The 15,248-nt window shown below is 34.8% G+C and overlaps 1 protein-coding gene and 1 long non-coding RNA gene across 4 annotated transcripts; one reads left to right on the forward strand and one right to left on the reverse strand.

Annotated features, from left to right (window-relative positions):
* Positions 1-4,468: 4,468 nt before the first annotated feature.
* On the forward strand, positions 4,469-11,113 carry LOC139776488 (thiamine transporter 2). 3 transcript variants are annotated; one of them, XM_071713170.1, is made up of 7 exons: positions 4,469-4,819; positions 5,033-5,223; positions 5,301-5,685; positions 5,925-6,350; positions 8,750-8,942; positions 9,086-9,221; positions 9,303-11,113. In XM_071713170.1, exons 2-7 carry the CDS (start codon positions 5,101-5,103, stop codon positions 9,489-9,491), a joined length of 1,452 nt encoding a protein of 483 aa, XP_071569271.1. In that variant the 5' UTR covers positions 4,469-4,819; positions 5,033-5,100; the 3' UTR covers positions 9,492-11,113. The 3 variants fall into 3 exon arrangements, with proteins under 3 accessions (XP_071569271.1, XP_071569272.1, XP_071569270.1); XM_071713171.1 differs by having other exon boundaries at positions 4,469-4,732; positions 5,033-5,064; XM_071713169.1 differs by having other exon boundaries at positions 4,471-4,732.
* On the reverse strand, positions 6,266-7,888 carry LOC139776489 (uncharacterized). The gene is made up of 3 exons (XR_011719089.1): positions 6,935-7,888; positions 6,708-6,863; positions 6,266-6,402 (listed from the first exon to the last, which is right to left on the reverse strand). It is a non-coding gene; the product is annotated as an uncharacterized lncRNA (long non-coding RNA).
* Positions 11,114-15,248: the final 4,135 nt, after the last annotated feature.

Genomic DNA, 15,248 nt, shown 5'->3' on the forward strand with positions numbered 1-15,248 from the left:
CCCATCGTCGGTTTATCCCCCCTTGTTGAATCTGATCCGGAGAAGGGGCGCGATTGTCGACGTAGTCGGCACTTCAGAATAACGTTGCTATCATTATACTATTAAGGGATGCCTTTTGTGCACAACTAATTTTTAATAATCTAAATTTGTCCTTTAGAAATAATAAATAGTCCGTCTGATTCGCTGTTGGTGTACATACTACCGACGAATTATAGAAAAGATGCATGTGATCGAATTTATATATACTATTTAAAAATAAAAATCCATATTCAATATTGAGTTATACTATTGAAAAATAATATTTGTCTAATTTATGGTCGATTTGTACTACGATTTCAATTTTGAAGTAGAGATATAGTTGCGGCTCGTAACGGAATTTGTTGAAACTAAAAATCTGTCCGTTTCGTTATTGAAACATCCTACTAACAATAATAAGTAAAGAGTAAAAGAGTTTTCCATATTGAGTTACTGGAAAATTCATTTGATGCTAAATACGCATTTATGGTATGTACGACGGCCGCGTTATTGGCTTAGTTTACACCATGGTATAAAGAAAAGAGGTATGCTCTTTAGTATTTCTTTATAATCTTTAATTTTTTAAGATATGGCCAATCATTGTAGAGTGGCCAACTACTGTATTGTTTACCCCTATTTTATGACCATATAAGTTTTTATTTTCCAAAACAGCTAAATTGATTTCTCCTTTTTTACAAGAAAAACAAAAAATTAGTTAGAAAATAATACAACATGAGAATGTTAGAGTGTTAATATCATCTATTACTTAACTGATATTATCGGTTTCTTAATTTTAACACTTATACATTATCAATTTCTATTATATTTTATCTAATTTTCGTCTTCCTTATAAAAAAGATAAACTTAACTGCTTTTGAAAATGGACAACTCCATGTTTTTTAGAACAACTGTGATTATTTGAATATGTAGGTATATTAAAGAACTGGTTTATATGTAATTAATAAATACACAAATTTAATTAATTTAGAGTTCATTTTTTTATTTTAATTTTTTTGCATTTAGGCATTCTTATTTACAATACTATTTATAATTTATATACAAAATACTATTATAATGCAATATAAGGCTAGTACCATATAATCTGAAATCGAAAAAAGAAATTCAAGTAAGTTAAATTTAAAGTAAAACAGAAAGATTTTTTCAAACTGCAGAAGAATAATTATAGGATTTTCCCTGGCAATTACATATGTGTACATAACAATGAAAGAATAAGAAATGAAACTAGTAAGAAAGTTTTTGATTTGTACTTGCTCTATATATATGCTTCGTATCTCAATCTCCGTGTACTCTGCGCAGGAAATATCACAAAATATAATTATCTGCAGATGCAGATATTAATAAGGCTCCCTTATTTAACGCTGCAATATAAAGAGAATTTAGCATAAGAATAAGAATTTAGCATAAGAATAAGAATTTAGCATAAGAATAAGAATTTAGCATAAGAATAAGAATATAATAAGAATAAGAATAAGAATAAGAATAAGAATAAGAATAAGAATAAGAATAAGAATAAGAATAAGAATAAGAATAAGAATAAGAATAAGAATAAGAATAAGAATAAGAATAAGAATAAGAATAAGAATAAGAATAAGAATAAGAATAAGAATAAGAATAAGAATAAGAATAAGAATAAGAATAAGAATAAGAATAAGAATAAGAATAAGAATAAGAATAAGAATAAGAATAAGAATAAAAAAAGAAATTAAGCTGTTTATGAGATGTTGGTTTAAAGCGGAGAGGTTATCTGGTATAAAACCATCAGAAACCTCGGCGACGTCAGGAATATTAAAAAAGGGCGGACAAACGGAATTTGCATTTGGTGGTGACAATAACTTATTTTGGACGAACACGTGTGTTCGAGATAAGCGATATGTATTTCGACGACACTCTTTTAAAAACTGCATTCCTCTTCTCCTTTCTTTCAATGAAGAAAAAAGGAGAAAAAGAACGCTTCAAAACATTTGTAAATACGACATTTACATGTCCACGTTTTTGTTCTTTATATTTTATATAAATTTGGTTTATAAATGAAAGGTTTATGTTAAATAAAAGTTAAATTTATAATTTAAAAAAATATTTTATTGCAACGAAAAAACATTTTATTTTAATATATGGTCACTTTTATATAGATTACACAATAACACATTACATGAATCAACCCATATTGTTATAAGTTGTTATAACATATATTTTACGCAATAAACTCTAATCAATAAATAACACCTCCACATGATATAGCGTTGCGATTAAAAGCGAGATCGCAAAGAGAATTGCTTAAGGGGGGAGCCTCATGTAACCGGTCAAAAAAATCGAAAAAATTTTTATTGCATAAATCATTAGTATAATATCTCTAGAATATGTTCCCAAAGTTCCAGAGCGAAATTTGAACTTGAAATAGGCGATTTTATACCTGAGCGTTACGCAAGTAAAGCGCGCGCTCCGAGAACTTGAGAAACTTTAAACGCGTTTTTCTCAAAAAACCATGTTTTTCAAATTGGTGTGCAAGATTACTCATAAACTATTCGACCAATCGACTTGCTTTTTGGCACGCATGTAGATAACTAAATACCATTGTATGTAAACCTCCTTGTTTAGTCATTTTATCAAATTAAATAATTTTTATTGCATAATTAAAGCCAAAATTTTTCCGTAAAAATCAAATTTTTTTTCTAAGTCCTGTTATTTTTTCAGTTTTGCATTTTTTACTGAACAAAAAGGTTTACCGACAATGGTAACTTATAATAAAAGTAAAAAAATTTTGTATTTTTGTTTCAATGATGAATTGCAGGCGCAATGCTGCACACCAATTGTGAAGTCCGGCGCCGTGGCCTTTGAGAATAGGCTTTGTTGCTACTTATAAATAAAGAATTTTACAATGAAAAAATATTTTTTTACATCTACAAATGTTGCTAAAACCATTACCCAAGTTTCAATAAGTTTCATTTTAATGTCTCTTTAAAAAAAATTCCACAAAATTGCCTTGTTTTCAGCGTTTTACATGAGGCTCCCCCCTTAACGTCAATTTCCTTTGCGATCTCTGGTGAGCTGCTTTCTCTGCTGAACGCTACCATAATTTTTCAGCACTCCAAAACCTTAAGGCTTTGGCGGATTCAATGCGATTCATGTGAACACTTTATTCACCCGATTAAAATGGATTGGGCATAAATACGATTGAAACCGACCGATTGATCAATCCGGAAATGCCGAATTGAAAACGATTTTAATTGATTTGGTATTAAAATTGATTCATGTGGTCACTTTATTGATCCGTTTAAAATGGATTGGACATAAATACGATTGAAACCGATAGCAGTAAAGTCAGATCAATCCGGAAATGCCGAATTGAAAATGATTGATTTGGTATTAAAACCGATTCACTTCCAATCGGGCACCCGATTAACCGGATTGAAAATGCATTCATTCCGATTCAATTTCACCAAATTCAATGCGCAACCAATCGGATTCAATCGGTTATTTTTAGCAGAGTCGACTTGTGTCACTAAGCCTGGATTCGGGGAGCGCGCTATTAGCGCTATTGGCTTATTCTATCCTTGTTTTACACCTGATGAGCGATAAAGATAGAATGATGCAATAGCGCTAATAGCGCGCTCCCTGAACGCAGCTTAAATGGAAATGTGTGTGTTCTGTGTGCCCACTTTGTGTTGTGATTGGTTCCGCTATTTTTAGGGGCATGACCAATGAAAAGAGGTCTAGGGCTGGTATTCATAGTCGTATCTTATTTCAAAACTGTCTTAAGTAATATCTTAAGATGCTAATACGGCTCTGTGATTGGTTCATGACGTCTTAAGATTGTACTTAAGACAGTCTTAAATATAAGAACCGACTATGAATACCGGCCTACGAGTTGGCCGAACTCCGTATTCTAGGGACTCTAGTCACAGTATAAACAGTAGCGACAGTGAACGTTTTGTGGGTTGAAATTCCAGTTTGTGGGGGCTCACATACACCAGGAATATGGCGGTCTGTATGTATGACAAAGAGAAAGATACTTCTCTCTCTTCCTCTCTTAAGCCGTGATCAGACTACGGATTGAGATTGAGATTGGATTGAAATTTGACCAATTAGAGCAAAGTTTACTAAACTTGAAGTTAGTTTTCTTTATTCTGATTGATTAAATTTCAATCCAATCTCAATCCCAATCCGTAGTCTGATCACGGCTTTAAGCGTCTTATGCTGGGTCTACAATGCGAGTCGCAAAGTCGTGAGTCGCAAGAATTGACCAATCACAGTCGAATTTGAGGAGAATAATCGACAGTGATTGGTCAATTCTTGCGACTCACGACTTTGCGACTCGCATTGTAGACCCAGCATTATGCAATCAGGAAGATAGCGGCGAGTCATGTGACCTTAAAACTACTACATCAAAGGTGCCGACGCCTACTGTCGCTACTGTTTATATTACAGTGTAAGTACACTCCGTTCAACGAGAGATTGAGAGTAGATCAGACGAAAACTCGTCCGTCTCGCGCAAATTTCCCCCTACGGAAGGCCTAGATATACGGACGGCCGTGCCGTATACGAGCGCGCTACCAGAGACCTTGATGTTTGGAGTTTTGGAGTTTCCCTTCTTTACTTTTAAGTTAATCTCGGTAGATGCTCGGCACGTGAATTATTTTGGCAGCAGAAGGCAGTGAAAGGTAGTAGCAGATGGGGGGTTGTGCAAGACTTTTTGAAGGTAAAGTTAAATGTGATATAGCGTAAGAAAGTATTTGAAACGTTTAATTACAACAGACAATAACTAAATTAATAACTGAAGTGTTAGGTAAGATAAAAAATAATGAAAAATGAAAAAAAAAAATCTGGAAATATTAAATAAAATTAAACGTTTTTTATTTTACTGTATTAAATGTTTCGTTAGAATACTGTTATTTATTAAATAGAAATATATTAAATGTATATATATTTTTAAAATTTTTAACTTATGCATTATGTTTGAATAAATTAATGTATGTCTTTTTTTTCTCTTTCTTTGTAGAGATGCATTGAGGATTTTTTAAATTTGTTGAGGTAATGTATTGAACAACGGAGCAAACATAAGACAGAATGCATTGGGTCAAGATCTCGTGTATCTTGTGCATGTTTGGATGCTTTAAGGACTTCCGACCCTCTGAATCATTTGTGACCGATTATTTGACCGGGCCATGGAAGAATTTTACATCTGACGAAGTTATTTCTTAAAATATTGAATGATGTTGTTTCCATTCAATAATTAAATGATATTGACAATATGTTCAATCTTTCAGGTGAATCAACATATCTATCCTGTGGCTACGTACAGCTACTTAGCAACGCTGATACTTGTCTTCTTGGTCACAGACTTCGTCAGATATAAACCTATTATTGTATTATGCGGCATTTCTGGCATCATCACGTTCCTCATGATAATACTCGGCAAAACTGTGATAGTATTCCAAATCGTGGAATTTTTTTATGGCCTGTTTTTCTCCACAGAAGTAGCCTATTATACTTATATATACGCCAAAGTGGACAAAAAACACTATCAAGAGGTGACGGGGCATACTAAAGCGGCTACGTTGTTTGGCCGTAGTATGTCTGGCATCGTAGCACAATTAACGGCTTCCTTCGATTTACTGAATTATCATCAGCTCAATTTTATAACTCTTTCAGGTACATAAGATAAGATAATCCGAAGTATACAAGTAAATTAAATGTTTAAACTATGTTGGATTATGAATTAATCATAATTTGCATAGAATTCTACATATAACTTTCGCAAAGTAATGACATTAACTAATATTTTGTATATATATTATATATATTATATATTTATAAGTGTTTCATATAATACAATTCGTATTATATGAAACACTTATAAATAACATAATGTTATATATTTTGTTTTTCAGCCTGCATTTTCGCAACGGTCTGGTCGCTTTTTCTGCCTTCTGTAAATCAGTCTATGTACTTCCATCACACAAGCAGCGTTTCCGACGAGGAGCAAGGGAAAGGGGCACTCGATCATCAGTCGCGACATTCAAGTAATCTGCGAAAATCATTGCCCAGTGTCGAGAATGGCAAAATAAGGAGTTGCTGCTTCGTACTGTCAGGTGCGCCGTTGCTTTGCAAGATCGGAAACGCTTATGCGCTGCTGTGGAAACACTTTGTGAAGGCTTATACCAATTATCGTGTGGCGAAGTGGTCGGTCTGGTGGGCACTAGCTACCTGCGGCTATCTGCAAGTCATCAACTACATTCAGCTGCTGTGGCAGACAGCGGTGGAGCCAGACGACAGGATTTATAACGGCGCCGTGGACTTTACCTATGCAATCGTAGGTAAGGAAGATGCTTCAGCTATCTCTGGTGAAACATGTATTTTATTCAAATTCTGTAAAAGCAAATTAAAAAGTCAGAACAATGGAATCAATTCTGTACCATTAGTTATATCTATACCTCATATTTAGCGATAATGCAATCTCGTTAATGCAATCTACTAACAATAAGAATGAGTAATTTCGTCTCTTTAATCTAAAATAAGTAGATACTGATGAGATAAGTTTAATAGAGATGGCTGATAACATCATACGTCAAAGCAATAAACAGTTTTGGTGGATAATATTTATCTTTATTATAAATTATGAGACAAGAAAAATACTATAAATATCCTATAGATAAAAATATGTATATACTTGCCATTATATATGAGGGTCGGTACGAAAGTAATGCCTCCCAATTTTTTTCTTTCGAATCTTGCGCCATAGAAAATTTTGTGTCTCACTGATAGCGTTTTCTACTGAATAAATTCAACTTCATTTCTTGACGCTAACGTCAAAGCGAAACCATGTGATCCTAGAAATAATATTATATATATATATATATATATATATATATTTGGGTAATTATGCATAAAAATACCCCACCCGCCAATGACCTTGACCTTGACATATGTTGTCAAGGTCACCCTCCTGAGTGACCTTCAGAAGGTTTTAGCCGGCGGTCGTTATTTGTTAAAAAGTTATTAACAAAAAAACGTTTGGAAAATATAGCAGCTATTTTGAGTATTGGAAGGCATAAATGACTAATATATATGTCGAAATAGTTCACGCATACACTTTCCACGCGAAACGAGGTGCCACATGGGTTCGTGGCGTGCTTTACAAGCTCGTTTATTGTATATCGCCACAAATATTCACACAGATGATCGACTAACTTATCTTGTTTAATACCACCTCTACTTAAACGAGCTTGTAAAGCACGCCACGAACCCATGTGACAACTCGTTTCGCGTGGAAAGTATATGCGTGGAGGCAACGACGTAAAATATGGTGTATTCAGGAAATTAATAGAGAATATATAATGTTTCATTATGTATATATATATATATATATATATATAAGCGAGCTCGTAAAGAGAGAGCACGCCACGAACCCGTGACAACTCGTCTCGCGTGAAAATTGTAAACACAGAACATAAACACAGTCTTTTCAAGAAATACAATCTTTTCCAACATATTTAGTTTTGGTGTAGACACTGAAAGGTAAACATGTTTCTACATGATTTTCTACATTTAACATACGACTACGCAGCCTTGATTAGGTTTTTGTGCGAAAAAGGAGTTATTCGCGATCGCATTACGTGTCCAAAATGTAGTAATATTATAGAACTTGATTTTGATGATAAATCGTTAGAATTCAAATGTCGAAACAAGTATTATGTCGAACACTGCAAGAAGAAAAAGCGACGAGTTGTTTGTACGTTTGGGAAAAGTGCTTTAGCTGGCACTTGGTTTTCCCACGGACATCTTGGAATTGTGAAAACTTGCAGATTCATCGGTTATTTTTTAATGATTCGGCCACCACGCCAATATTTTTCCAAGAACAATTGCCTCCACGCATGTACTTTCCACGCGAAACGAGTTGTCACATGGGTACGTGGCGTGCTTTACAAGCTCGTTTAAGTAGAGGTGGTATTAAACAAGATAAGTTAGTCGATCATCTGTGTGAATATTTGTGGCGATATACAATAAACGAGCTTGTAAAGCACGCCACGAACCCATGTGGCACCTCGTTTCGCGTGGAAAGTGTATGCGTGAACTATTTCGACATATATATTAGTCATTTATGCCTTCCAATACTCAAAATAGCTGCTATATTTTCCAAACGTTTTTTTTGTTAATAACTTTTTAATTTTAACGAATAATGACCGCCGGCTAAAACCTTCTGAAGGTCACTCAGGAGGGTGACCTTGACAACATATGTCAAGGTCATTAGCGGGTGGGGTGTTTTTATGCATAATTACCATATATTTGTATAACATAAATTATAAAATATTACATTATAGAAGAACATCTTATTTTTTTATGTCTTTAATTAAAAAATGCTATTTAATTTAAGTCCAAGCAGAGCTACTTATCAATTAAACGCAAATCATGAGATTAGATGTGTTGAACAGTTTTTATCCATGCATTAAAACTTAATTAAAAGTTAACTAATGGGAAAGGGGCTTATAACCACAACAAGGTGTTTGTGTCGTTATATTTCTGTGTGAATTTTGTATATTTCTAACGTTTTTCCAATTCATTGTCAGTAAACTGCACTCCGATTACTTGTCGTTCTTAAAACATAGCTTCTTAATTAAAACTGACCAATAAGGTGAAATAGCGCGATTGAGGGAGAACAGTTAAACAAAATTATGTAAAAGCAGTGATTTTTTACACATTTTTTTATTTTTATCAGGTGCGGTGACCGTATTTTGTGTAGGAAGGGTACAGTTAAATTGGACCCTATTAGGTGACCTGACATTGTCTATTTTCTCACTGCTGGAAGGCGCTATACTATTGGGATGTTCTTATAGCTACAACATTTGGCTTCTGTATTTTGGTTACGTCATTTTTGGTGTAATTTACCACACCATGGTCACTGTTGCAAGGTGAATTCGCAATTAACAACGTGATTTAATTAGGAAATACTCTTCGAAAAATTAAAATAGATTTTTGATTCGAATAAAATAACAATAAGGATGAATAAGGAAAGAGAGGAATCAGAAAGTGTTTTGTTTTTACTTGTTCGTAGCTTCGAAGTCGCCAAATGTATATCCGAGGATAGCTACGGCCTTGTGTTCGGGGTGAATACATTCTTCGCGTTATTAACGCAGAGCATATTGACGCTCGTGGTCGTCAATACGCTCATGCTAAATATTAGGCAGCAGGTAAAACGATTCACCAAAAATACTTTGAGATTGGGTGTTGGGTATCTCCTCAAATAACGCTGGGAATTATTCGCATTTCAGTTTTTCGTCTACGGCAGCTACTTCCTGATTCTAGCCGTAGTATACATTGTGATGGGCATCGTTAATGTCGTGCAACATTATCGAAGCGCTGCAGGTTTCCACGTATGGATCAGCAGTGACGATAAATTTCTATCCGCGAGTGATGCGAGTAACATTGAGCTGTCCAAGCACGAGCGTGATGGCAGTTGAAATAAATGCATTTTAGCTGACAATTCAACTTGTAGCTTGAATTATGTATACGGTTTTTTAATCGTTGAATTAGTCCACGCCGCGATTATTGTTTTTATAAGACACTTCCTGTTATTTTCGCGGCGTGTCGTTGTTCCTGAGAATTTTATATATAGGGATTTATTGTTGTATATACAGTATACACATATGCACAGTATTAAATTGCTAAATTCTTATTTATAAAATTTTTTTATAAATAAGTATTTTTATAGAATCAAGATACTTTGTATTAAGGAGGTTCGCCTATTAGTCGAAAGTCAACTTAGAGTCTTAATTTTTTTATATAATTTACATAAACACTTTACACAAATAATCCCAAAAGTTGAGCAATATTGACCGTATAGTTTTTTTGTAATATTATTCAGAAGTTGACCACTTTGAGCCTATCGCCTCATGAGAAACGGTCGCTCTGAGGTAAATGATCACTGATTTAGTACACACTTAGCCAACTTAGGACTTTGAAAAACTAGCATTTGACAGATGAAACATCAAGGATTGCATAAAAACTTTAAAAATAGGATTTTACCGTGTAGATTTAAAGCTTTATTGTCACAAAGTTTACTTTTACCTCATGGATCGAATTAGTAATGACAGACGTTGCCATTGGCAACGCAACAGCTGATGCGAACCCAACCTCACAAACAGTGTTTAACCACTAATCATGAATTCACGACACGCAATCATCAATGTATTAATCATTTTAAGTCTTTAGTATTCTCTGACAATTGTTCATATAGGTTTTTATAAATTATTTGTGATTTTTCTTTTACTTTATAATGTTGGATAATAAGTATTTGATAACGATTCCCGAGTCGTTGATGCTCTCATACTTGGGCATATATTTGTTAATATTCTTTACACTAATAATTTACGAAGAATATAGCACATAACTAGCATCTACAATTTATTATACTAATATTGCATGTAATTCGGGATCGCTGTAATGACATTATTATTCAATCGCATTTTTGACTTCAGAAGCTTTTTTTTTTCTTCCAATGGATTAACTGCCGCAGTACCCAGGACAAGCCAAACCTGCATATAACATATGTGAGATAATATACCGAGAAAACATAAAAAGATCTGAAATTGGAAGTGAGCTTAGTTCCAAAATATAAGATATGGGAAAATTTGCAAAAAACCCATAGGCATGATTTCAGAATAGTAGGCGAACCTCCTTAAGTAACCGAAGATTCTCCGTTTTTCTTCTGTTTTTTATCGTTAAAACACAAGTTTTAAAATTCTTCTCTTCAATAGGGACTTTTTAAAAGAACTTGTTTTGGAAGGAAGAAGTGCAATAAAACCAATTACCATTCTAACACTTCAAGACTGTCTAGCTTCAATTTTATTAGACCAGCTTCAATGCATCAATCTAGTATTATTGTCATGACGAAAAGATGAATAATAAACGCTATTTACATTAATCTGGATTGCATTTATCTATTTTTTCAGACAAGTTTCTTACAGGAAGAAATAATAATAATATACTTATGAAGCGTCTCTATTTTAAGAAATCACTTTGAAATACGTTTTTATTGTTTGAATGCTATTTTGTTAAATAAAAACTTTATATCCACATGAAATGCAAGTCTCAAATTGCTGTTATGTCCTTAAATTTTTTCTCATTTATTTCGTTAGATAATAGCCTTGTACAAATCGTTTTTAAGAATTCGATCAATAGATAGAAATTATCAGATATCGGAATACTGTGCGTGTGTGCGTGCGTGTGTGTGTATGCGTGCGTACGTGTGCACGCGCGCGTGTTTTGTGTGTGCTTATTTTATCAAATTTAATAATTTTTCGATTATACATAAAAAAAAATGAAAATTTACGTGCTCTAATTGAAATTTATTTTCAATAAACTTTATACCGCGCAAAATCGATAAGAATTTGCAATTTGATTAAATATCGTCAATTTAATTAAATTAGTGACAAATGAATGATGGAGTTCAAAGATCTAGATTTCTTAAATGAGCAATATGAATTTACTAATTAAATTTTTATTATGCCGATTTTATCAATTGAATTCTTATCGATTGTATTAAATAAACATATGTAAACATAGGTGTAGATAAAAATGCTCCTGTGAATGCCATTGCCACTACCAGGGAGTAAGATATAAGGAGACCGATCTCCGTACTATGAAAGTGGGTCAATTTTTGGGCGAAAGTTGGTGGCGCTGGTGTTCCAAAAACGGTACCCTCGCTGCTGGTGACAGGCGGCGAACAAAATTACGCGATGCGTAAGGTTGGAATTTTACTACATTGAAGTACACTGAGAAAAAAATCAATTACATGTGCTATCACGGGGTGTCAAAAACATAAGTAGTTTATTCAATTGTATTATTATTAGACCCAAATATCTGGATTATTAAACCAATAACTTAATTATTATTATTAGATCCAATTATAAAAATAAATAATTTAATTATTGGTTTAATAAATCCAGATATTGGATCTTTTTGTACACTCTACATACCTACAATAAATTCACATGTTCTGGACATTTATACGACTTTTTGCATCATTCAAAGGCTTGCGTTTCGAACATGATCTTTTGCGTTTCAAACATGCCTTAGTAGATGCGGAAACTGACCCATTTTATTTGCTAACATTTGCAGCTTTTACTGGAAGCGTCTTCTCTTTAGCAGTAATATTGCTTTTCTTTGGCTCGTCTTTGGAGTAGGTGAGTTTAGAAGCTTTCCTCCTTTCCCTAGTTTGCTTTTGTTCAATATTATTGTTCTTACTGTCCTGCTTCGTAATGAAATACATTCGAGTGAGAAGATAGAACCGCATGACACTGTCCGTCAGCAGCCGCTTGTGTTTGTCACATCCAACGAGCGTTATTGGTGGAAGTTCATCGACAGCTTTCGTGACGCTGAATAAAGTATTTTCATTCAGTTCTTCGCAGCTCACTGTTTCGACCGTTGCTCTCTCTAGTATGGAAAGGAGTTCCTCTAATTTCCGCGATGGATGTTTGAGATTCCCTCTCGATTTTATATCGATCAATTTATGATTTTCCGGAATCGCTTCAGAAGCCGGCAACTCCAAACTTTGCAGGCAATCCTGACAGACAACACGGTTCCCTTCCTCATTAAATATCGCAAATCGAGTGCCTTTCCTTGTCACGTACCCTGCTACGTACGCTAATACGTATTCCGACGTACTGCATTTGAAATAGTCGTGCTCCTTTAACAGTGATGCAGCATCGTAAAGAACATCCATATTTGTTCCTCTGTCCAGGATCGTATCAATTTGAGCGTCCCATTGGTCTCTCCTTTCATTGGCATTATTCAAATCTTTAATGCTCAACAGGACATTAATGGTATCAGCGCCCGAGATATTACTGCCTTTGGATGGTTTGACTAACGAGTACGTTGACACAAGCCTGTACATCTGCACAAATAAGGTGCTGTCTGGATGTTCGTTTGAGCCACACGAGTTTCGCATCATTCCAAAAAATCGCTGCAACAGAATACATAGTTCGAGGGAATAACATTATTAATATTCTACTATACTGGACATAACTATCTAACTAACAACATAAAATCCTGAACCCTACAATTGATGTTATAAAATTTGTTCTCGATGTCATAGTAATCAAGAACAAATTTCGAACAACCTCCTGATTTTATCCCCTTTATGAAGAGCGATGGAGAAAATATATACCTCTAGATTATCCTGATTCAGCCTTGCCATCATGACGTATGCGAAACCACAGTCTTCGACAAGGTACGTACAGATTTCTAGTGCAGCTTGCAGCGAAACTTTCAATCCGTAGCACGTAGAATCGGATAAAAATTCATATCCTCTTTCAATAGCCTCTTTTTCCCAAGCTCTGATGTACTCTAAGAATTCTGTCACATCCTATATTTGTTGAGGAATGCATTAGGCTGACGTAAACAGTAAGTAAAGCATGATACAATTCTATTTACATACCGTCCAAGCTTTGTTTCCTGGTTTCATGGCATCAATCGGAGTGCGGCTGTTCATCGCAGTGATTAAATTTTTCATCCTGCGACAGAATTTTTGTGTCTCTTTCGAATCCTTCAGATTTTCGTGATTATTCTCAAAAATTTCCATGGCATGTGCTACCCCGAAGAACTGTAATCACATTGAATATTCAAAGCGTTATGAAATTGCATGCAAGATAAAAGTAAAAGATTATGCAGTTAAAGGTTGTATATTAGGTCGAATTACTTGAAATGCCATGGCCACATTCATCTTTTGATAATATTGTGGCCTCACGTGATCGTCTGTCAGCTTAAAATTGGCCTTCAAATTGAAACTTGTGGGATTTTCGATTTTTAATAAAGCGTCCCAATGCCTTATGTGAACGATGCCATCCGGAGTCTAGAATCGAAGAATGAAATATTGTTTGATGACATTTCAATGTCATCGTAAGAAGTAATTCCAGCAATGTTCATTTTACCCAAATACCATCGTGTATACGGTATTTCGTCAGAAAGTTCCGCGTATTCTTGATCAGATGGGGAAAATCAGACATGAACCAAAGACGACGAGTTGGACCGAAAATGTGCTCGACGTGCACTTTCTCTTCCGTTACTCCGAATTTTTCCCACATCGACCGATTCCAGGTCGCTCCGTCAGATGCAATGACGTCCACATACAGGCCGCATTGCTCAGTTAGAACAATGCATTCCATTAGAATTTTATGCAATATTACTCCTGATGCACAGCCTTTGCTGAGAAAACATGCTAATGACTGCACCCATTTTCCCAGAAAAGGCTGGAACATGAGTACTAAAGCATGGCCACCCTTTTTGCTTTTCTGATGTTCAGGAGTGTATTTTCCCAAGTTCGTGAAACCTTGGAAGCGCAAGTTTTTACGATCAAAATGTAGAGATTTTGAAAGCTTCATTTCGTCCAAGAGCAGAACACCTGTAACCATTTCATTATAGACAGTGTGAATTTGGAAGATCGACAAAAAAAGAAGTAAGTGTTAGGCGATCATCAATTAATCACGTATACCATGCTTAGCCCTTGGGTCCATATCTTTCACTTTTTCTTTGAGAACCTTGAAAGTGGTTTTCTCGAATCCATACACACCTTTGATAGCTTTACGGGTAAACATGGCGTTAAGGGGACCCACTTCTGATGACCTTGAATTTGACATATATTGTTAAGGACACCCTCCCGAGTAACATGCAAGTGATTTTAGTCGGGGGTCGCTTTTTATTAAAAAGTTATTAACAAATAAAGTTTGAAAAATATAACAGCTATTTTGAGTATTGGAAGGCATAAATGACTAATATATATGTCGAAATAGTTCACGCATACACTTTTCACGCGAGACGAGTTGTCACAGGTTCGTGGCGCGCTTTACAAGCTCGTTTATTGTATATTGCCACAAATATTCACACAGATGATCGCCTAACTTATCTTGTTTAATACCACCTCTACCTAAACGAGCTTGTAAAGCGCGCCACGAACCCATGTGGCCCCTCGTTTCGCGTGGTAAGTGCGGCAGTCCCTGTTTGTTTACGTTTGAAATTCTTTATATATTTCCGACACAGAATATTTTCGTTAAAGCAGGGCACACACACACACACGTGTGTATGCCCTGCTTTATAAAAGTTGTGATTTTCGTTAAAGCAGGGCACACACACGTGTGTATTCCCTGCTTTATAGAAATTGTGATTTTCGTTAAAGCAGGGCACACACATACATAATGTTTATCATCTCCCCTTAGGATATT

The sequence above is a fragment of the Temnothorax nylanderi genome, unplaced genomic scaffold, assembly GCF_030848795.1.
Source record: "Temnothorax nylanderi isolate EJ_2023f unplaced genomic scaffold, tnyl_v1.0 TNYL_tig0121_pilon, whole genome shotgun sequence".
In the NCBI taxonomy this organism is placed as follows: Eukaryota; Metazoa; Arthropoda; class Insecta; order Hymenoptera; family Formicidae; genus Temnothorax; species Temnothorax nylanderi.

What these genes read in the sequence shown, in the direction of transcription:
- LOC139776488 (XM_071713170.1), top strand. Translation starts at nt 5,101, where the DNA reads ATGCATTGGGTCAAGATCTCGTGTATCTTGTGCATGTTTGGATGCTTT. An exon ending in CTTTACCTATGCAATCGTAG is followed by an intron (nt 6,351 to 8,749) that starts GTAAGGAAGATG and finishes TATTTTTATCAG; the next exon opens with GTGCGGTGACCGTATTTTGT. An exon ending in ACCATGGTCACTGTTGCAAG is followed by an intron (nt 8,943 to 9,085) that starts GTGAATTCGCAA and finishes ACTTGTTCGTAG; the next exon opens with CTTCGAAGTCGCCAAATGTA.